Source organism: Patiria miniata, unplaced genomic scaffold, assembly GCF_015706575.1.
Source record: "Patiria miniata isolate m_02_andy unplaced genomic scaffold, ASM1570657v1 HiC_scaffold_9, whole genome shotgun sequence".
NCBI lineage: Eukaryota > Metazoa > Echinodermata > Asteroidea > Valvatida > Asterinidae > Patiria > Patiria miniata.
The window spans coordinates 17,138,467-17,158,970 of NW_024037076.1; the positions used below are offsets into that span (position 1 = coordinate 17,138,467).

A 20,504-nucleotide genomic window follows, 5' to 3' on the forward strand; every position below is an offset into this window, starting at 1 on the left:
TTCATAGCAATGACAATTTATAATTATAATGTCGTTGGAAAGTTAAAGAGAGGGTTCAGTTACTCCTCATACGTTGTTGCACATATTAACTTTGTACGTGTACCATGCTTGGGCAACTGTATTAGCAAACCTCATCTACCGTTCGGTGATGCTCTTAAAAGAAAATGTCAACACATTCATCACATACATCCCGATAACCCTTTCAATATATTGACATGTGATACCAGCATGTGTAAAATGTAAATGTAATACAAAACTAAAGCACTCAAGAAGCTACCCCTTTTAAATCCAAAATTATACCTGTCATATAAATAAATGGTGATGAATCACAGAAATAGACATGTTCTGTAGGTTTTTCATGCAAAGTAGCATAGTTTTTAAAACACCTCACTTCTCTTTTACATGTACTGGTTAATAAAAATGTATGAAACGCCTTTAAATTTATTGCCTTTATGGCACCTGCATGTCTGTTTAATTGTTATACACAAATAATTTAAGCACTCCAGAGTCCAGAAGCTAGCACTATACAAAAAAAAGAACTTGTCACATAAATAAATTAATTCAAAGGAATGGTGATGAAGACACACAGCTACATGTACTTTCACTATAATATTCAACTTCTTCTTGACCTTCACAGGTAAAACTGAAAAAGATGTGCTGATGGCCTAGCTCTTATGTCCTATCAGGAGGCTGGCGTAATCTTCTTCTTTGTCTTTGGCATTGTCTGTATGAAACAGAAATTTTATATAAATCATTTAGTTTATGACCAAGTTGAGACAAAAATGAGAAATGGTTTATAGTTTTTGACAAATTTTGCGCTCCAAGAAAACAATCAAAATTTGTGTCTCTGTACTGACAAGAGACTGGTCTTCATTATGAAATATTAGTTGACCTATTTTTCTTTTTGTTTTAAAGGGTAAAGAGTAAGGTAAGGACCCACCGAAAAAGGATAATTTTGAATTTACTAAATTACTGGAAATGTCCTTTGGGTTAGAAACACACCTGCGTTTTATTTTCCATATTATTATGCACTATTTTTAATTGTTTCCCACAAACCTCACCTCCTAGCCTGGGCTGACTCATGCACCCTGGATGTTGAGAGTTGTAACTCTAAAATGAATCCAAACCCCTGAGGCACAACCGCTTCAACACCAAGTATGGGGTGAATTTTTGTTAGAGCAAAGGAAAAACGTTTAGTGGGAATTTTGCTCACTATAGAAAGATTTTTGTATTTTAAATTTTGAAGTCCACATTTTTTTATCCAAAACCTACAGTGCTGTCCGGAAGCTGGACAGAAACAAAATCATCGTTTCAATTTCGTTTTCAATTTTTCACTGAACACCCAGAAATGATCATCAAATTCGACATTTTTAAACAAGGATTAATAGAAATTCTCTATTTCTTTGTAACTTGTAAGTTGTAAAAAAAAAAAAGAAGATTCATGCCAAAATAAATAATGTGCGCCGCGCTAGGGGGCCGCCATCAACAATACTTGTCATCAATAGCAGCACTGGTTAATACAGTCACACCATGGCCAGTGTATTGTATAGGCAGTATGAATGCGTTTGCGGAACCGGCCAAACGACCAGCAGTTACTCTGGTGGGTAGGCCTATAGAAAAAAAAATTCAAAGACTTCAAATCTTATATTTGTATGGTGGAATAATGAATAATTTCCGAACAAGTTGCATCTATGGCCATGATTTAATTCCCCTGAACAATCGTGTAGCAGGCCGACAAACATGAAATCACGCTTCCGTGCGCGTTCCATTTCGGCAGTTCGTTAACGGCAAGTGACGGTCGCAGGGGATTTATTTTTAAATGCAAGTGAGTATCCTAAAACTAAAACCATTTTTGAAAAGTAGATTGAATAACCTTTCCATCGATACCAAAGTTTAAGTCCTTGGCGTTTTCGTCTTCCTGAAAACGAGAGCTAGTTTTCCGAAATTGCGGAACTGGTCAAATTGCGGAACCGGTCAATTGACTGTAAAATCTATTTATGTAAATATGTGTAAATCTCCAAAATAGGATATTGAAAATAATCTTGAAATTATGAAAAGTGTATTGGCATTGAAAAAGAAAGGAAAAACAAAGAAAATATGTTTGAAAAGCTCAGGAAATATATTTTCCTAAAGCCAACAAGTCTAACTTATTATTAACAAAACTGTTTATAATTATATCGAGTTACAATGTACATGGCCCGGACAGCACATATTTTTCATGAAGCGTCCCCTGCGCAGAATTAGGCAGGATTCTTTTCTACAATGCCAAAACTGCACACTTTGGAATTCCCCACTTGCTGCCACAAATAAAGAGATTTCGCTTTGTTAATCGGTATGCATGGTGGATGATCGTAAGCCAACAAATTGAACAATATAACTATAAGCTTTGTTGAGGAAAAGAGTGGTTGCTTTGCTTTTTTTATGCTACTTTTATTAAACTTTAGGAATAAAAGTAAGAGATTCAGGATGACTATTGTATTAGGCTACAGTTGTGATATTGTGGTGAGCTTGTTTGATATAAAATGAGGAGGAATCAAATGATATTTGTATTTTATTGTAACTGTTACTCATGGCCTGCACAAGTTGCCTGGTTTGTTCCAGACACATCATCATGACATGCCCTTGGGGCTTGGACCAGTGGCAGATGCATTGCGAAAATCGAAAAGGTTTAGTTAGGCCTACCTGATACCTCTTCAGATCGTCATTCAACTTCAAGATCAGATCGAGCGATGGACTTTGTCACTTCAAACAATGTACAACACAAAAGCAACATGTAGATTAAGATTCGACGCCCCAAAGACCTCAAGATAAGATTTCCTTCTTGTTTAAAATCACTCGGAGTCGTATCGTGAAATCACTTTGCGATCGCCCGATGATCTTGAGCATCGAGCTAGATGCATGACGAGTCGCACGGCGCGCGAAATACATGATGGCGCTCTTACACTTTTCTGCTGATGAAAGAAAAGTTTGTAACTTTTTTTTTTTTTACAAAGAAAGTTAAGTCTCTTATGGAGTGCCGATTCAGGCAAAATCGCGACACGTAAAACTTACTGAATGGTGAATACATGTTAAAGCCCCACAAGGCCAAAAAAAGTCTCCGGTTTCTGGTAAGGAGCTTGCCCATAAAGTGGTGCGGCGACGCGGCTTTTTTTATGATATACAAATGGACACGGACAGTGGCGTCGCCAAGGGGGGGGGGGGGGGGGGGGGGGGGGGGCAGGGGGGGCACGTGCCCCCCCTGGAAAACCTAGTGCCCCCCCGAGTGCCCCCCCCCCCCCCCATCTGAGATTTGGGTTGGTAAAAAAATATATATATATTTTGTTATATTCAACTCCCATCATCTGAGTTGGTTAAATAGCAATTTCTGGAGATATCTTCAGATCGAATTTAGCATCAAATGTGGCCCCATTTTGCATCTAGCCCATCCTACGTATGCGAAAATTTTCCAAAGGGGAGGGGGGCACCCCCTCCCCTTAGACCCCTCCCCCAGGACGGCGATCCGTATCCACCTAAGTGCCCCCCATCAAATGCTGGTGCCCCCCTGTGCCCCCCCAGACTGAAAAGTCTGGTGACGCCACTGGACACGGAACGCGCAAAATCTGAGACAGGGCTAACGAGGTAAGTTTTTGTCACTTCGAGAAAACGGAAAAACACGGATTTCAGGCTTTTTGTAAAATGTTTGTTTACGATAATTACAAAAGTAAACAATATTGCGCTTTGAAACTCAGCCAAATTCTTCTTTTTGTCATGTGCAATAAATTGGCCAGCAAAACTCTAAATCGAAAAATTATCGATTTTTGCAGGTCTTTGTCACTTCGTGAAAACATCATCGAAATAGGTTTTGGAAATTAATTTTAATAAAAGACTGAACTTTACATGTACATACTATGTATTGTGTCTTAACATTTTACTTCGTAAAAGTCGGGGTAAATTCTTCCGTATCATCTCTGTGTTTTGTCATTATTTAAACTAAAAAAGTGTTTTACAAGTTTCAAGTTGATCTTTGACAAGAGCACATTTTTTACACTCGGTGAACCACAGACACTCAAATCACATATAGAAAAGTTTACATAAATTTTATTCAGCATTCTTTGCATAGCGTATCCAGATTTTGATGCGGGGGGGGGGGGCACAATTAAGATTTTACTGTCTCGAAGCCTAAAAATACTTTTGTTTTGTTGTGTTTTGTTTTTTGCTTTTGTTTAACGACGCCATCCCGAATACGCCATTGGTTCTTTGCCATTTATCAAGAAAACTTAACCAGTCCCAAAATGTTGAAAAAAAATGTTACAATATGCTTGTACGAATGTTTATACTTGACATAAAATGCATAGAGTGAAGATTTCAGCACTAATAAAAAATTACAGCATGGAAACCAATAAAAACTTTACGTTTACATTTGGTCGAATGGACTACAATAAGCCATTTGCGAGTTAAATTTGAATAAAATCTGGAACGCTGACCTAATCCAATTTTTTGCACGTTTTAATTTTGCATTCTCCCGACCAAAGAGACTGTTACTATATCACATGATTATTTCAGGCTTGAAGCCTCATGCTCGCAACCCCCAGCTCCCGCATAGTCTATGTAACATTTCGCCATGGTCTATAACATTTGAGCAGATTCGCTGATTAATTATGCAAGACAACCGCATCTTGACCTCTAGATTTTAACCAATCAGCGGGCGCTTTCTAAAACGGGTCTTTCGTTCATTCACCGAAGACATCGATAACAAAAAAATACCCAAGACACTGTGGTCACGCACTCTGTATTATGTTACGCGACACGCGCCCGGCTGTTGTTGTACTACAAAACACTGCATTCGAATTGACCAACCACAGTTTTAGTCCTGACTTGGGAATGAAATGACGTCACGATTTACGGTAAAGTCGACTCCGATTGGCTGAGGCGCGAGATCGCATAAATATGCATGCTTTGACATATCAGACGTTAAACAGGAGACTTGGCTCCGTGGATAACGGGTCTGGTGTAAATTCCATTCTCACCCGTTGTGAACAAAGTATTGGCGCTAAGCGTCTCTTACAAAACTATATTGTTGATGTACCCTAACGTGGCGCGGCCCCAACGTGGCGCACTTTGATTTTTCGCCTGTAGCGCCTAGCTAGAGCAAAACTTTTAACTGAAATTTCACAGAAAGTGACATTTCATCAAGTTCTAAACACTCCCGTTCATAAATCGTGATTCTATTCACCTGTTACAAAGTTAGAAGAAAAAATTATTTTGGCGTGATTTTCCGATTTTATTTTCAAGTGCAAAGTGAACACTTTGAAAATGCCCCGAAAATGATAAGAAAATAATTTTCTGACAAACATCTGGCTGGGTATGTAAGTAGAGATAATAATGATTTATCAGAATTTATCAAGTTAACAGAAATTCTTCAATGTTAATTTGGAATTTTCCTAGAGTTATTTAAGTGCGCCACGTTAGGGAACACTCCGCGAATTTGTGCCCAATTTCCGGACACCAACGTTTTGGAATTTCGGATTAAATTTTATGAAACCGAAATAGTTCACAGAGGTTAAATAGCATGCATTAATAAGGTCAAAGTACCAGTATTTTACTGCATGAATTTGAGGTTTGTCAACAAAGAGGTTTGGCAACACTACACGATGAAAGTTGGGTAAGCTTCGAAGTGCGCCATGTTAGGGAACACGACTATACAAAAAGTTGCCCCGAATCATGTGATTAGCAACCGTGTCTTTAGTCTGGAGAAATCAAAGTTAAATGTGCTAGGCATTCTGAGCAAGTCAGTGTACCAGATGTTTTTCAAATTTAAATCACAAAGGGTAAAGGTCACTCGCAAATGGCGTATCACTGATCAAAGGAACATTCAAATTCCACAAGTTCTTTGATTTGTGCAGACTGTTCAAGGCATTTCCTTTACTCCTGTTAAACTCAGTGGGAAGCATGTATTACTGTTAAAATATGCTTAAAGCAAGACAGAATACAAATCTATACATTATACTCTGACACAATTGCCAAAGCAATATCTATATACCAGTAAAATAAGTACAGAAATCTAGTCTTCAAATCTGCATCAGCAAAAGTATCAACGATTAACTAGACATGTCTACAATGACAACATCGCCAAAGCGTAAAATCTAGAACAGTAAAATAAGTATACAAATCTACGTTGCAAAAGTGCTAGTCTTCAAATCTGCATCAGCAAATTTAAAGACAGCAATAATCACATATAACAACTAACTCAAAAGTATCAAACTAGAAAAATCTACAATGACAAAATTGGCAAAGCGTAATATCTAGAACAGAAACATAAGTACATATATACAAATCTATGTTGCAAAAGTGCTAGTCTTCAAATCTGCATTAGCAAAGTCAGCAATAATTTCATATAACAACTAACTCAAAAGTATCAAACTAGATAAATCTACAATGACAAACTTGGCAAAGCGTAATATCTAAAAGAGAAACATAAGTATACAAATCTATGTTGCAAAAGTACTAGTCTTCAAATCTGCATCAGCAAATGTACCAACAAGTACATATTAGCTATCTTAAAAAATATCAAAGTAGTCAAAACTACAATGATAAAAGTGGACAAAACCTAATATCTGCATCAGCAAAAGTATCAACGATTAACTAGACATGTCTACAATGACAACATCGCCAAAGCGTCACATCCACAACAGTAAAATAAGTATACAAAAAGTATGTTGCAAAACTATTAGTCTTCAAAGCTGCATCAGCAAAGACAGCAATAATTACATATAACAACTAACTCAAAAGTATCAAACTAGATAAATCTACAATGACAAAATTGGCAAAGCGTAATTAAAAAGAAACATAAGTATACAAATCTATGTTGCAAAAGTACTAGTCTTGAAATCTGCATCAGCAAATGTACCAACAATTATATATCAACTACCTCAAAAGTATCAAAGTAGACAAAACTACAATGACAAAAGTGAGACACAACCCAATATCTGCAACAGTAAAATTACCAAAGTATACAAATCTGTATATGCAAAAGTATCAAAGAATACATTAATATTACAGGGAGAGTTAAAAAGAAAGTGATCAGGATTAATGATGTTTCCCCTTAAAAGCAATTAAATTTGATACACCAATGAAGCAGGTATTAAACGAGCATGTTTTCTACTCATCTGAAGAAAAAAAAGGATTACTCAAATTGATCCTTGCCATCAGAAGTTACAGAGATGCCAACTTTACAGACTACAAAATAGTAATGATTCTTCCTGCAAAGAGTAATGCTAATGTAAATACATAGGACAACAGTCAAGTTAAGGCCAAAGCAAAAAAGTCTCCGGTTTCTGGTATGCGCGCGCGTCGCCGTAGCCATGTGCGTCGGCAAAATGAAAAAAGTTTTTTTTTCAATGAAAGATGATGTCTCAAAACCGCCAAACTCACTGGTTTGACTGGAATCCTGCTGCTGCACAATTTTAACGTGTTTTTAGATTGGGTTATGGTAGAGAATAAGCTTTATGTGGCTTCTCTGGACTCCCATATATTTGCACTAAGTTTAGTCGGGCACCATTTGCAGTCATCAGCAGACATTTGAAGCAAAAAAATCAGGTAAAAAAAAAAAAAAAGCCGCGTCGCCACACCACTTTTTTGGGCAAGCTCCATACCAGAAACCGGAGACTTTGGGGTTTTTTGGCCTTAAGAGAAACCACAGTAACCACAATGTTGACGTATAGGACAGCTGGAATTTTCAAGAGTAGTAACATGCCTCAAAATCCTAATAATTACTCCAAAAGAGTAATGGTTGGCATCTCTGGAAGTTATGCATGTTTTGAAAGAACCTAGTTTTTACAGCTGTCCAAATGCATTGAAACCATTCAGTTGAGTGAGAACCAGGGCCCAATTTCATAGAGCTGCTTAAGCAAAAACTTTGCTTAAGCAAAAAAAAAGTTCGCTTAATATAATCAGGTTACCCGCCAAAACTCCATGCGATTGTTATGCTAAGTAAACAACAGTTAAATACCAGTCACAAGCAATGTACATCGCATGGAGTTTTGGCCGGTAACATGATTATATTAAGCAAGGGTTTTTTTGTGCTTAAGCAAATTTTATGCTTAAGCAGCTCTATGAAATTGGGCCCAGAGATTACACCCAGACATTCAACTTCAAAATAAGAAATATAATTTGAGTCAAGACTGAAACGTTTTTACTGTCAGATTTTGTGTTTTGCATAGGAGGAATAATTCATATCTTTTCTGAAATGAGAATGGTGATTTGGGTCTGTTTTCCTTGGCAATTTTTTAGTTCATTGTATTTAAAGGGTATTCATCAATGCGTATCGGTAAATGATGAATTCTGCGGTATTTCTGTCGAAATAAAAATCACTTGTGAGTAGAGTATGTAAATTACGTGAAATGTTCAGACGGATTACTAGTCAGTAACATGTACTTAATGCCAATGTTATTTTTATTAAAGGGAATATACATCATTTGCTTTTGCTGTAATTTTCAGAAATGGATGGAATTGGGGGGTTGGAAATATATAGCAAATATAGTTACACTGACTTTTTTGAGGTTTTAGGTTCGAAAATGTTATAAAAACAGAGAAAAACAATCATTTTCCTGTAGTCTGGTTCCCTGACTCCATATAAGAAGAAACAGAGCAGTTTACATACATTGGGGAATTGTAAGGTCAGGGAACCAGTCTAGCTGGCTTGTACCCGTTCATAGGTGTGTAATCGATTGCAAACAAGTGCGATGGTCAATTGGGGCCAGTATTTGGAAAAAAGCCAGTTTTTTTTCCAACGCTGGTCGGCCGACCAGCGTTGGAAATTGATACAAAAATACCACTTTTCTTGAAAATGACAGTACACCAGGTGCCATGATTTTACAGGATGCTTTACACTGTCATTCACTAACAGTCCAGCAAGGTATTTCAAAATGATTTGCTAGTTTTATTTTTTGATGTTTGCAAATGTTGTATTTTCCCTTTAAATGGAGCAAGCCACATATCTTTTGCTAACTCTTGTCACTTTCTTTTTGGGTCACCCTGTAGTTCCAAAAGTAACAAAAGTATTCAAATTTACAACATTAAAGGTACTAATCATTTACAAATCCACTGTGGCACAATAACAAAAATATACACATAAAAAAACTGTTGATAAGCAATTTCAGAATTATATAACTTCTAAATATTTCTATCATTTTACAACTTAGACAGCAGTACAGGGATATAGAAGTACTGTCTGAGTATTAGCAGATAAGCATTACAAAAAATAGACCTCTAAATGTCATGTTTTGAGAAGGATAAGGAAATATAAAAATATAACTTGGCAAGCAAACAGAAATCTATCTAATTTATTTTGTTAAAAAATATTTTTACAACCTTTTTCACCAAGGAAATATGAACCATAATGAAAGTGCATTTTGGTTATATAATCCTGCTGCATGCAATTTATTAATACAAAAAGCAAATGTATATAAAAATATGCCACAGCAAAAGTACCGAAATATACATATGTTGAAAATTTCCAAAGTTTATTGCCATTTTTGCAGAATTATACAACTTCCAATTTGTTTTCTGATAACATGTAATATAGAAAAAAATAGATCTCTAATTTATAAACGAGTATGAAAATAGATATATTTTTTTTACAATTATTTCTACAGGACTTTTTTTTGTAACATACGTTTGCTCAGTATGTGTAGAATTCAGCAATATAAATATGCTTTTTTGTTACCAAGTTTTAAGGCAAGCAAGAATGTTAACAAAACCTAACTTTAAAACTTAAATTCAAGCAGAATATATATTATTTCTACAGCTGCAAAATTTGGCATGCACTTTTAAATAAGTGCTAAGAATAACTTACAACAGATGTATCATAAAACATGCTAACTAAACAGATTTCAAAGTATGATTGTATTAAACTAATGTGGGGTGCTGTGGTCCAATGGTTACAGTGTTCGACTCATGTGCTGTGGTGCATGGGTTCGAACCCTGCCTGTGGGAACATGGTGCTTGTGCTCTTGAGCAAGGCACTTTACCATTATTGCTTCGTAGGTCCCGTGTGTTGTGTAATTCACATTAAAGAACCCAGTAACACTTATCGCAAAGAGAAGGGGTTCGCCCCAGTGTTTCTGGCAGTGGCTACAATATGCGCCACAGCACCTTATTTTATTTTATGTCTTTCTGGTAATGAAACCAAGGATTCCTCAAAAGTGCCCTAGGCACTGTAGCCCGAAAGCCTGACGAAACCTATACCTTGTAAACCCTTATAAGGTGCTACATAGTGGGTCTCATATTTCTCATAAATTTTTTATTTACCTGTCTCTAATATTAAATAATAGACGTAATTTCCAGCGCCTTGAGTACCTAATTGTTGGTAGATACCTGTGTTATATGAGACTCCAGTATTATATTTCATTCACCTGGGACCTTAAAAGCAAAAAAAAAGCACCCACATTAAATTACTCTCCCCGTGCTCTTCCACAAATTCAACTTGTAGGCTATTCCAACCCAAAAACACCCTGTTTCACTTGGGCGTCTGAAACCCTCTGAAAAAAAAGGGATTATATTTTAGGCAAAAACCGAGAAACCCCTTGCTAGCAGGCTGGTTCCCAGTCCATACAGTATCGAAACTGACTGTGAGACGGGAACCAACCTACCCAGCGAGAATGGAATTATTGTCGGGCCGCGACTAATTTGTAAAATAATCAAATTCACTATAAATTAAACGTCGGCCATTTTTTTTTTTTTTTTTTTTGGTAAGATGCCTCATTCAAAAGTGAATACAATTATATTGTCATTTAGAAAATTTGTTTTTTGGGGGATGAAACTCAAAAAGCAATCACGGGAAATGCAATTTTATCTTAAAAGTACTAAATATACAAATATACATGTCATAAGAAATACTACAAGAATAGATGTCGTGTGGAACTGTTTAAAAAGTCGTACAAATATACAATCAGAAGAAAAGTCTTAGTACTTATCAAATATTAACACCAGCCATTTGCTCTTCAGGGCTTCAAAATACAGATATGCAAAATCAAAAGAACAAAACTGTTTTTGGCCAAAATTTGAAGACTTTTTCGCTCAAAAATGAATTTTCAATTCACATGTAATATGTTATTTCTATTTCTTCTTTTTTTCCATCTATTGCATCTCTATCAGGGGTGTGAGTGACTGCTGATAAAAATAGCTGAAAACAGCTGAAAAAGGTGTAAAAAGGCTGGACTTTGAAAATCTCCTATACTTTTGTACACAGCAAGTGAGGAAAAAAGGCTGAAATCCAAAACAAAAAAGCTGAAATCAGCTTTAAAGCTGAGATTTCACACCCCTGCTCTATGCACACCAGAGGTCCACCTAATTTGGGCCCAAAAAAAAAATAGCCAAACTCTGGTCAAACCAAAATTCTGGAATTCATGCAGCAATTTGTTTTTTAAATTTCTTCTTTTTTTTTGGCTGTTTTTTTTTTTAAATTTTTACAGACAGAGTGAATACTATTTTTTTTGCGTTACGGACGGGCTGCAAATTATTCAAAATTTCAAAAGTAACTACTCCATCACAAAACATGGGCAATTTGTTTCATTCGACTTCTCATTCAAAGGTGAATAACTTGTCACTGCTAGAAAAACTAGCATTTAAAAACAAAATCTACATGTACATGTCTTTTTTTGGGGGGGGGTGAACTTCAGAAAAATAGCATGGGGCAACAGGAACTTCAAAACGATCAATGAAACATGATGTGGATTGGCAAGACTTTTTTTTCTCTTTAGCAGATTTGAATAATCTTCAGAGGCAAAGAACAAAATCTTGTTAAGATCGCAACATCAGGTCGTCAGAAGTTCTTGGATTAGAATATGTTAGGTCAATCCAGTCAGAAAGCAGTTTGCAGTTTTATTCACTATTAAAGGTATAGTCCATCATTTGTAATTTGTGCATTTTGTAAGTTTGAAGCAACAAAAGTGCTCAAAATCTAAAGAAGGGCACTGAACAACTAACCTGATGAAGTTTCAGCTCAGCTTCAGCTGTATACTCCGAGAAAAACAGCATTGTATGATCTCAATTTCAAATCAAAAGTTGCTGAATCATGTTTTGAATTGGGCCTGAATTTCAGCGTCCGAGACACGTTCTCACTGAGCCGATTGCAGCTACGCGATGTCGGGCACCGATCTGACGAATTACAGCACATGCGCGCGCGTGTGCGTCGTGTCAACGCTTGAATAAAAAAACGAAATACTAACGGAAATTTCCAATGGTGCTTCTTAAGACGCACCATTGGAAAGGCCCTCATTCGTTGATTTCTTCAAAATGACAGCTTGCCAGAAAGAATAATTTCACAGGGAGTTTAGTCTCCTTACTATCTTCCAACCAAGTTTGTTTTTCAACAATAATTACGCCAGTCATTTTTTGGATAGCTGCAAATGATGGAGTCTAGCTTTAAATGAGATAAACGTTGTCATCCCTTTCATCTGCCATGTTATTATTGACTTCCTCCAACTCCCCTGTCATGCTTGTTCTCTCTTCCTTGTTCACGTTGAACTCCGTTTCCACAGCCCTCTTCAGCAGCTTCCAGAATTCATCGGTCTGCCCTTGATGACTGGTTCCGGTCGGCCACGGGATGAACGAGACGGTATCCAGAAGATTGCGCATGCTGTGGCACAGTTCCTCGTTGCGGATATCACCGAACATCAGCGGGATGATGAAGTTAGTCTGGTTCCGCAGCATCTCGTCCACGGCGCACAAGAACTCGAAGTAGCACCACTCGCTGGCCATGAAGTCCGGGGACAAGACCAGGAGCGTCTTGCGGCAGCTGCCGACGGCAGCCGTGATGTTGTCAACAATTTCTGAAAATGAACACACAAAGTGAGTCTTAGCGGTACATACGATCAGTTGCAGTTTCTTTTGTGTGAAGCAAAATTAATCGTTCAAAATCTTAAGGCAAAGGATTGTGGAGGCCTGGTGTGGCACATGAGGCCCCACAAATTTCCAATGCCCCCCCCCCCTCCCCCTCCCCCTCCCCCAGGTGCATTATTGCCCCCACAAAAAAAAAGGAAATTTGCGTCACGGTCATGCTTGGATGGATTCGATACTCCAACAAAACTGGTGTTTGCTGCTCGTTTCAATAACTTACATGTATCAATTTCGAGAGTGTGAGTGACATGCACAAGAGGGAGTTACCAACTCAGAAACAGATGGTCACTAGAATAGCCTTTTGAGGAATCTCACATGATTTCACAGGTCAGTGGTCACTCACACACCCGCCATATATTGGACGTCTATTAAATAAGCCGCCATAGACCCCGGTGATAAATAGGCCCACTTCCGAAATTCTGAGGAAAAATACTCACAACTCTGTAAGGTGTTTGAGTCACATATCAAATTAAAGCTTATTTCATCATCTTTCATGTCCTCAGTGTTCAAATGTTTTTTTGGGGGGGGGGGTAACTAATGACTTTTGGGAGAAAAATTGGATATTGACAGTGACAAAAAACTGCAGAACATGCACATTACCAACAATGCAATGTTCTGTATGATTGATCAAGCATGCTAGACTTCCAAAATGGCAGATCTTGCACCGTTCACGGGACGTCTTGTGGATGCAAATCCTCAATTCCGCTGCAAATCACAGACTGTAAGACTTAAAGATATAGTCCATCATTTGTAATTTGTGCATTTTGCTCGTTTGAAGCAACAAAAGTGTTCAAAATCTAATGAAGGATACTGAACAACTAACCTGATGAAGTTTCAGCTTAGCTTCAGCTGTACATTCCGAGAAAAACAGCATTCTGGGATCTCAATTTCAAATCAAAAGTTGCTGAATCATGTTTTGAAATGGGCCTGAATTCTCACTGAGCCGATTGCAGCTATACGTGATGTCGCGCACTGATCCGACGAATTATATCAACCGCGCGCGCGTGTGTGTCGTGCCAATGCTTGCGCGCGCTTCGCCGAATAACAAAACGAACTACTAATTTAAATTTTCCTACGGTTCGTCTTAAGACACACTGTTGGAAAGTCCTTCTTTCGTTGATTACTTCAAAATGACAGCTTGCCAGAAAGAATAATTTCACAGGGAGTTTAGTCCCCTTACTATCTTTCAACCAAGTACATGTATGTTTTTCAACAATAATTACGCCAGTTACTTTTCGGATGGCTGCAAATGATGGACTATAGCTTTAATCCAATATATAGCTGTCTAATGTTGGTTTCAGCTTGGGCTTTTGACACTGCACCTTCTACAGTTAGTGCCAAACTCGTACATGTACGAGGTATATTTGTTAGTACGAAAGCGCCAACCTCGTACATGTACGAGGTAATGTTCCTGATTAAAATCGCCAAGCCTCGTACATGTGCGAGGTAGAGTAAACATGTTATCAAAAGGGGGTGCTCTCGCTCTTTCTAATGGTGCCATTTTCATGCATGTACGACCTGTATTTATTTCTTTATTCGAGTTCTTGCGAGAGGGCGCAGCACTAAAACTCGTATTTTGGGCAACAAGTGCGGAATTCCCCTGTGTGCAGGACAGTGTTTCAGGGTGTATCACTATGTATTTGACTACTTTTGACTTTCCAATGTACCAAGGATATACCAGAGAGCAACAACAACAAATTTAGTGAGTAAAACTTATTTCCTTTTTTTTTTAACAGAATTTTGAACAATTAACAAAAACGCTCGAAGTTGGGCACTTAAGGGTTAAACTTGTCAAATTTCGCGGGCTCTGAAAGAGTTAATATTCCCAGCCCGTCATAGTCAGAAATGTCAAAGGCATAATCAGACTGGTTCCTTTTTTAATTACCTCTCCCGGGTAGGAAGTTCTGATAATGCACACAGACATCACAGCCCCACTCCTTGAGCTTGGGTACCAGACAATGAATCACAAACTCTTCCTCGTCTCCACCGCCTTTGTAGGCCACAAAGACGTCATGTGACTTGCCCTCTGTTCAGTGAAGACAATTAAAAGTCAGACAATTTATGATTTTATATGGTAGGCTTTATTATCAATGTGCACTTCAACAAAGGACATGCAATGAACTAAAAGTATGCGTTTTAACCGAATTGAGGTTTGCTGTGTCAAATACTCCCCGCCCCCCCCCCCTTCTTTTTTGAATCTCTGATGGGCAAATATTCTGTTTACATTACTGTCCATCGGCAATTTTCCTGACAAAAAAAAACCTCTGCGGAAAAATATCACCCAAATCAGTCTGACAAACTAGTGCAGACCACATTTCACTGATGAGTTAGAGACATGCTTTCTTTGTTAATGGGAGGAATTGACACTATGAACATCTTCATCCCTTAAAGATTGGTTACAGAGCCATTTTCCCTTGAATTTACCATGAACTAAATTTTCACGGATTTTTCAGCATATTAAGGGGGATTAGGAGTCCGTGAAAACACGCTTGGGAAAGTCTTCTGTTTACCCACGGAGATTAATAGACACAGTGCACCATTATGTATAACCAATGATAATCCATTAAAAAAACGTGAAAATACCCTTACAGGATGAGTCCTTTAAGCCCCCAGGAAAACATCCGTGAAACATCTCTTAAAGATTCATTTCAAGGAGAAGTGGACTTTTAAAGGGAATGTACAACATTTGCATCTGTTGCAATTTTCAGATAGAAATGGATTTGGAGGATTAGTATGTTATAGCAAATATTGTTACAATGACTTGTTGAACACGTTTTGGGTTCGTAGATGCTGGAAAAACCAAGAAAACCAATCATATTCTTGTAGTCTGGTTTCCTGACCCCACTTAAGATGAAACGGAGCAATTTATAGCCTTTTGGGAATTGTACGATCAGAGAATCAGTCTATAGCAGGGTTGTAGTCTTCCCCGGTGTGTAATCAATTGCAAAGAAAATGCAGACAAACTAAATATAAAAAGTAGGAGCACTTTTTGAAAAAAAAGCCAGTTTTCTCCAACGCTGGTCAGCCGACCAACGTTGGAAAAATATACTTTTTCTTGAAAATGTCAGCACACCAGGAGCTACAACTTTTAAGGATGCTTTAGGCTGTCATTCCCTAACAACCCAGTAAGATATTTCATGATAATTTGATTACTCAATTTTTTGATGTTTGCAAATGATGTATCTTCCCTTTAACAAAAATTTAAGGGATGAGATGTGTACATGTAGGAGGGGGATGCTACTCTGTCACTTTACAGTTTTTAAAAAAAGTACAAAATAAATACCTATGGCAATGACTGAAATGGAATTTACTTTTTCCCATTTTTTCGTACCTGTGGATAAAGCAGTATAAATCGTCACCGTTTTCACGAAAAGCCACATGTCAAAAATTATCATTTTTTTCGATTTTGATTTTTTTTCAATATTTTGCTTTAAAACAATGTACTTAACCATTTTGACAAGTTTCTGTAAGCAAAACATTAATTTCCAAGTTACATTAATGTTGCAAGGGGCCAAAATCTCGATAAATGAATTTTGCATTTTCACGAAGAGCCACATACATTTTGGCCCTTTGAACGCGTACAAAACCCATTGCACGGAAATACGTAAAAGTAGGTCAAGTGAGATTTGCGTTTTCACGAAGAGCCACATATCTTTGTTACATTTTCAGCTGGGCGCGCATACTCACGCGCGCCTATGGAAATACACATTGAACAGAAAGGGCCAATATGTCGGAAACCTGAATTTGCGTTTTCACGAAGAGCCACATATGTTTACTAATTAATTTTCACTAATTAACTGCTGAATTAAGTCTTATTACTGGGTTCATGTAAAAATTCAGCTCACACAGAATAGTGTGATGGTTTCCTTGCTTCACAAAGTTGTTGCAAAGTGGTATTTTTTGCAGTTTTAAAATATGAGGAATTCTTTTGCGATTATCTCGAAAACACTTTTTCTTCAAAATCGACATACGTGGCTCTTCGTGAAAACGGTGACGAAATATATGCCTCCAATGGCAACTTGAATTTGCTCCTTTTTATTTTATTATTTGGGTGTTTTTTTACCTTGATTTGATTTCTTTTTGTTCTTAAAGAAGAGGTCCTGTATCTTGCCGCGGTGTCTGTAGATGAGTATGGGCATGACTACCATGAGAATAGCAAGGACTGACAGGGCTGATATCATGATGACCCAGGGAACCTCCACGTCATCATCAGGGTCATCTGTGATGCAGAGAACAGCTATTATTCACTTTTGAATGAGACAACAAACAAACGAAATTGGTCTATGTTTAGTCATGGAATAATTGCATATACTTCAAAAATTTCACAATTATTTGTAGCCAAACAATAGTTCAGCTCACACAGGGCAGACTGGTTCCCATCCCCTATCATGATTAAACAATTTAGGAACTGGCCTGGGAGCCTGTCTGCTTGCAGGGCGGATCTGTTAACATACAAACAGAAACCAAAATAAAGAACTTTTTTAAAATTTTCATTAAAATAAAACATAAATGTGGGAATTTTGTCTGAAGAAAAAAACACAAATTTGTTGGAGAGGACTGCAGTGCATCTTTACAGTCCAGTTGTGAACACACATTTTATATGTGACCTACTGTGGCAAAATGAGGAATGTCCCCCCAACCTTGTTATGAGTAACCGACGCCTGAAGTCAGATATTAGAAAATCATGTCAAAATCGATATTGATTGTTTTGTATTTTTGAGTAGCCAAGGTATCCAAGATTCACCCTATTCATTTTTGTTGGGAAAAAAATACCACAAAAGTGGAAAGTAAGGAACATTTTTCACTGCCGTTGACGGCGCAATACGTGTCTTTTTTTTTAAAGCCGTTTTTCTCGAAATGAAGTTAGCGGAACTTGGCGGGACAGTTGAAGTTCCTGCGTCACACTTTGAAATAAATTAAGCTAAAGAAATAAATTTGGTATCATTGGAAAGCCAACGATTTGCACTTTAATATGATGTACATAACGTGAAAAGTCAAAGATGGGGGTTATTCCTCATTATGTTATGGCAGGTCACATTTCCTGCCTGCCACTTTTTGACAAGAAACTAAAGAGGGCACTGTGCATACCAAAGACTTTGATGACTGCTTTGCTGTTGTTGGTGCCATACTCATTTGTTGCAGAGCAGGTGAGGGTGGCCATGTTGTGATCTGGGTCTAGAGCTGGTACTCTCACTGACCTAGGACCAAAGCAGCAAAAGGTATGAAAAATAGGAGGCATATAAAACCTATCCGAAATTTCTTCTCATCAAATAAACTACAAACAAAAACTGACTAGATGTATTTACAGCTATTATAAAATTCAACCAGTAAATTGAGTGAAGTGGGGTTTGAACCTGCGACCTCTAAAACAATGTACCAGTTCCAGTGCTATCAAGGGGCGCTAGTTAGATGCCATAAATTACCAGTATATGCCAAGTAGCCAGGAATCATGCCCGAAGTCACGATGCTAGCAACATTAGCAATGCTGCAAACCAGCAGAAATTGTGCCTGTAAGTCTGTGTTTCACCACAGTCTATGTTCCTCATATTTCCTAGTATGTAAACTGGATGCCAGATACCCCCCCCCCCCAAAAAAAATAAACATCTGAGCCCGACTACCGGTAGTATTCATAGATCTAGCAAACATACGAATCTTAATTAGTTTAGCTTAGTTTGGTGACCTCATTTTGAGGTCCTTCAACCAAAAAAGCTACAAAAATGCTTGAAACACCTCGACTTTAAGAATGAGTGCAATATGTAGTGATAGCTTCATAATTTGTTCACCTGATAAATAGCAGACAATGTTGTGCTTTCGGGGAGTGTAAAATGTACATGTATTTCACGGGCAAATAGCTGACTATATATAGCTTCTTATGTGATATATTTTTGAAATCACAATGCTGTTTTTAGGCAACTAAAATTGTCTGGAATCCGATTTCACGTAACTTTACGCAATGGGGGTAACTCCATTTGCACCACAATTTTACAAGTTTCACAACATTTTTCGTGCAAAACATTTCAGTTATGACACAACTCACAAAAGTCCACGAATTACACAGCAAATTATGGCATAGTAGTAACTTACACAATCAAATTAGGCAGCGTAAGTTATGGCATAACATCTGAAAATAAATTATTTTAACTGGCAAATTGTAATCATTGTGAAACCTGTCATTGCTGAACTCATCAAGATTGATACAAGACACTCACAGTTTTACGTTTGTATTGAATGAATTTTCCTTGTTTACCTGTGACAGAATTTTAGTGTTCACGATTCCAAAGTTGGTCAAAATTGTTTTCAAAATTATGGGCGGAGGTGATTCAATGACTGTTTACTGACCGAACAGAAATTATACACAAACAGCTGTCTTAAATGGTATTATTATCCTCGTCCAAGATGATTAAATTATTTGAAATGTTGCGCATCAGCTACGCCAAGTTTCCTGCAATTGATCATAAGTACATTGCGCAGCTGCCCAACAAATTTGTTGCTTAAATCCTGAGCACGGCGTACGTTACGCACTGTTTCGTGAAAACGCGGCTGCTGGACAAGCGAGAGATTTGAAGTGAAACTAAACTTACATCCCAGTGGACCGCTGGATGACCTTGCCGTTCTTCTGTTGCAGGGTCCAGTTGTAGCTGGTGACCGGCGGTTTGGCCGGCGCCCAGCATGTGAACAGGGGCTTCTCGTCATGCTGAATGGTCTTCTCACGTGGGGAAATGGACACCTTGGGAACATCTAAGGATGTGCAAATAAAATCAGGACATCATTAAAATAAGTATTTTGGCTTAAAGGTATAGTCCATCATTTGTAATTTGTGCATTTTGTTCGTTTGAAGCAACAAAAGTGCTCAAGTTCTAAAGAAGGGTGCTGAACAACTAACCCGATGAGGTTTCAGCTCAGCTTTAGCTGTATATTTCGAGAAAAACAACATTCTAGGATCTCGATTCAAATCAATAGTTGCTGAATCATGTTTTGAATTGGGCCTTAATTCTGCGTCCAATACACGTTCTCACTGAGCCGATTGCAGCTATGTGATGTCGCGCACCGATCCGACGAATTAAAGCAACCGCGCACGCGTGTGCGTCGTGCCAATGCTTGCGCGCACTTCGCCGAATAACAAAACGAACTACTAATTTAAATTTTCCTACGGTGCGTCTTAAGACGCACCATTGGAAAGGCCTTCTTTCGTTGATTACTTCAAAATGACAGTTTGCCAGAAAGAATAATTTCACAGGGAGTTTAGTCCCCTTACTATCTTTTAACCGAGTATGTTTTTCAACAATAATTACACCAGTTACTTTTCGGATGGCTGCAAATGATGGACTATAGCTTTAAGCCAGCCAGCTAATGAGTGCTTACATGACACATTGAGGATGACATCGGGGCTTGAGACTGTCCCAAGGGAGGCCACATCAGAAACACATGATATGATCTTCCCATCATCCTGCCAGGTTGGGGCAAAAATGAGGTCGCTTTCAACATCAAAGGACACACCATTAGGTGAAGTTCTGCAGCACAAATATGGAGATACAAAACAATTGTTTACAGGTTAACAAACTGAGCTTGTGCAAAAAATTCTGATGCAACACCTGAATAAATCCTGGTCATACATGTAATAATAATAA

At 37.9% G+C, this 20,504-nt stretch overlaps 2 protein-coding genes across 6 annotated transcripts in view; both read right to left on the reverse strand.

Moving 5' to 3' along the window:
• Positions 1-2,885, reverse strand: part of LOC119720190 — a 47,652-nt gene extending 44,767 nt beyond the window's left edge. The window contains exon 1 of one of the 2 annotated variants that reach the window (XM_038189769.1): positions 2,690-2,885. The gene's annotated coding sequence lies outside the window, so the exon portion shown is untranslated. Of the gene's footprint in view, positions 1-2,682 lie in introns of both variants that reach the window. The other variant, XM_038189767.1, reaches the window with a different exon arrangement.
• Positions 2,886-12,275: 9,390 nt separating this feature from the next.
• LOC119720643 overlaps positions 12,276-20,504 on the reverse strand; it is a 36,216-nt gene continuing 27,987 nt past the window's right edge. For all 4 annotated transcript variants that reach the window (XM_038190420.1, XM_038190416.1, XM_038190419.1 and 1 more), the window contains exons 11-16: positions 20,239-20,387; positions 19,458-19,614; positions 17,965-18,074; positions 16,940-17,095; positions 14,762-14,902; positions 12,276-12,809 (exon numbers count right to left, since the gene is read on the reverse strand). In XM_038190420.1, the coding sequence (XP_038046348.1) occupies positions 12,403-12,809; positions 14,762-14,902; positions 16,940-17,095; positions 17,965-18,074; positions 19,458-19,614; positions 20,239-20,387 (1,120 nt within the window). In that variant the 3' untranslated portion in view covers positions 12,276-12,402. The remainder of the gene's footprint in view (positions 12,810-14,761; positions 14,903-16,939; positions 17,096-17,964; positions 18,075-19,457; positions 19,615-20,238; positions 20,388-20,504) is intronic.